General features: G+C 57.5%; 1 protein-coding gene across 1 annotated transcript; it reads left to right on the top strand.

Annotated features, from left to right (window-relative positions):
* Nucleotides 1–398: 398 nt before the first annotated feature.
* Nucleotides 399–1,355, top strand: KVP17_003971 (uncharacterized protein; the record flags this gene model as incomplete). The annotated part of the gene is made up of 1 exon (XM_068521768.1): nucleotides 399–1,355. One exon carries the CDS (start codon nucleotides 399–401, stop codon nucleotides 1,353–1,355), a length of 957 nt encoding a protein of 318 aa, XP_068371641.1.
* Between the last annotated feature and the right edge of the window lie 66 nt (nucleotides 1,356–1,421).

Raw genomic sequence — 1,421 nt, 5'->3', positions numbered from 1 at the left:
AACCGGATCTTGGAACTGATCTGGGCTGATGATGAAGTCGATGAGTCGGAGCCTCTGCCACCATCAGACTCTGGCGGCCTGGATGACTCCGCCACGGCCCCCCCTGAAGGGGTATCGTCACCCCTGGGGCAGTCTTTGGAACTAAAGCGAATGGTTCCAACGCTGGCGGAGATAATCGTGGCGCAGAAGGATGACCCGAGCGCCTTCGGTAGTGCGTACGCGCGACGGGACGGGATCGTCTTGTTCCGGCGGCCTGCCCATCCTGTTCACGAAACAAGACGGACACCTCACGACTACAGGGACTGCAGGTACCACATCCTCTGGAAGCCCCCCTTCAGAGGGTCCATCTGGATCATTGGAGCTGTCCCTACAATGGGAAGACGTGGGACGTTCTTACTATGGTTGACTCCCATACCAAGTGGGCCGAAGCAGTGATCGTCTCCGACAAGTCAGCTGAGGCTACTTCCTCCACTTTCTTCCGGAGCTGGGTCTGTCGCTTTGGGGTCCCTCGAGTGATCATCTCTGATCAGGGAGCGGCGTTCACCAGCCGACTCTTCGAAGGACTAGCCAGACATCTTGGAAGTGAACAGCTCACCTCATCCCCGTATCACCCGGAAGGCAACGCCATAGTGGAAGCCTTCCACCCGCGCCTTTCCAGCTTCTTACGACAGATCGACCAGGGGGAAATCCCCTTCCCAGAGGCTTTGGACTCCGCGCTCTTCTCGTATCGGGCCACTCTACATGGTTCAACTCAAGAGAGCCCCTTCTACCTCACCTTTGGGCTGGACCCCTCGGTCGGGGTCGAAGGAGATTGGCGTCAAAGGAGGTTTCCAGGTGGAGTAAAAGAACGCTTTCGCCTCCTCCAGCTTACGCGGTCTGAAGTACGGAGTCGGGTGCAGAAGGAACGAGAACGCGACTTGGCCAGGAAGAATCTTCTGACTCGGGTGCCTACGACGTTCCAACTCGGTCAGCTGGTCCTGCTACGGACCACTACGCTCGCCAGAAAGCATGCCAAGGCATCCCCGAAGTGGACCATGCCTTGCCGGGTAATGTCAGTCTCTAAGAACGAGAGGACCGCCTCAGTACGGTCGCTCGTCACGGGAGAAATCCGGGACGTCCATATCCAGGACGTCGTGTTCATCCGGCCTCCTGCCTGTGCGAGCCAGCACGAAGAATGGCGGGAGTGGCTCCGGAGGGATCCAACTCTGAGGACCTTGCCTTCGAAGGATTTCGAAGGCATCGCCGACCGTTTTCATGCTGAGATTTCCACCACTACCCCGGTTGACGAAAGGAAACGTCAAGCCGAATCGACTATCAAGCCGATTAAGAAGAAAACTCCCCGCAGTCTGGTCTGAGGGGGGGGAGTTGGTCGGTAACGCACGACCAACTTCGTGAAGTTTTCTTTATGACCACATGGCCCA

The sequence above is a fragment of a genome (assembly GCF_019968985.1).
Source record: "MAG: Porospora cf. gigantea B chromosome Unknown PgB_NODE_8146_length_1421_cov_287.874, whole genome shotgun sequence".
Classification (NCBI taxonomy): Eukaryota; Apicomplexa; class Conoidasida; order Eugregarinorida; family Porosporidae; genus Porospora; species Porospora cf. gigantea B.
Note: the sequence above shows the minus strand (reverse complement) of the source record. Positions and strands in the feature narration are given on the sequence as shown.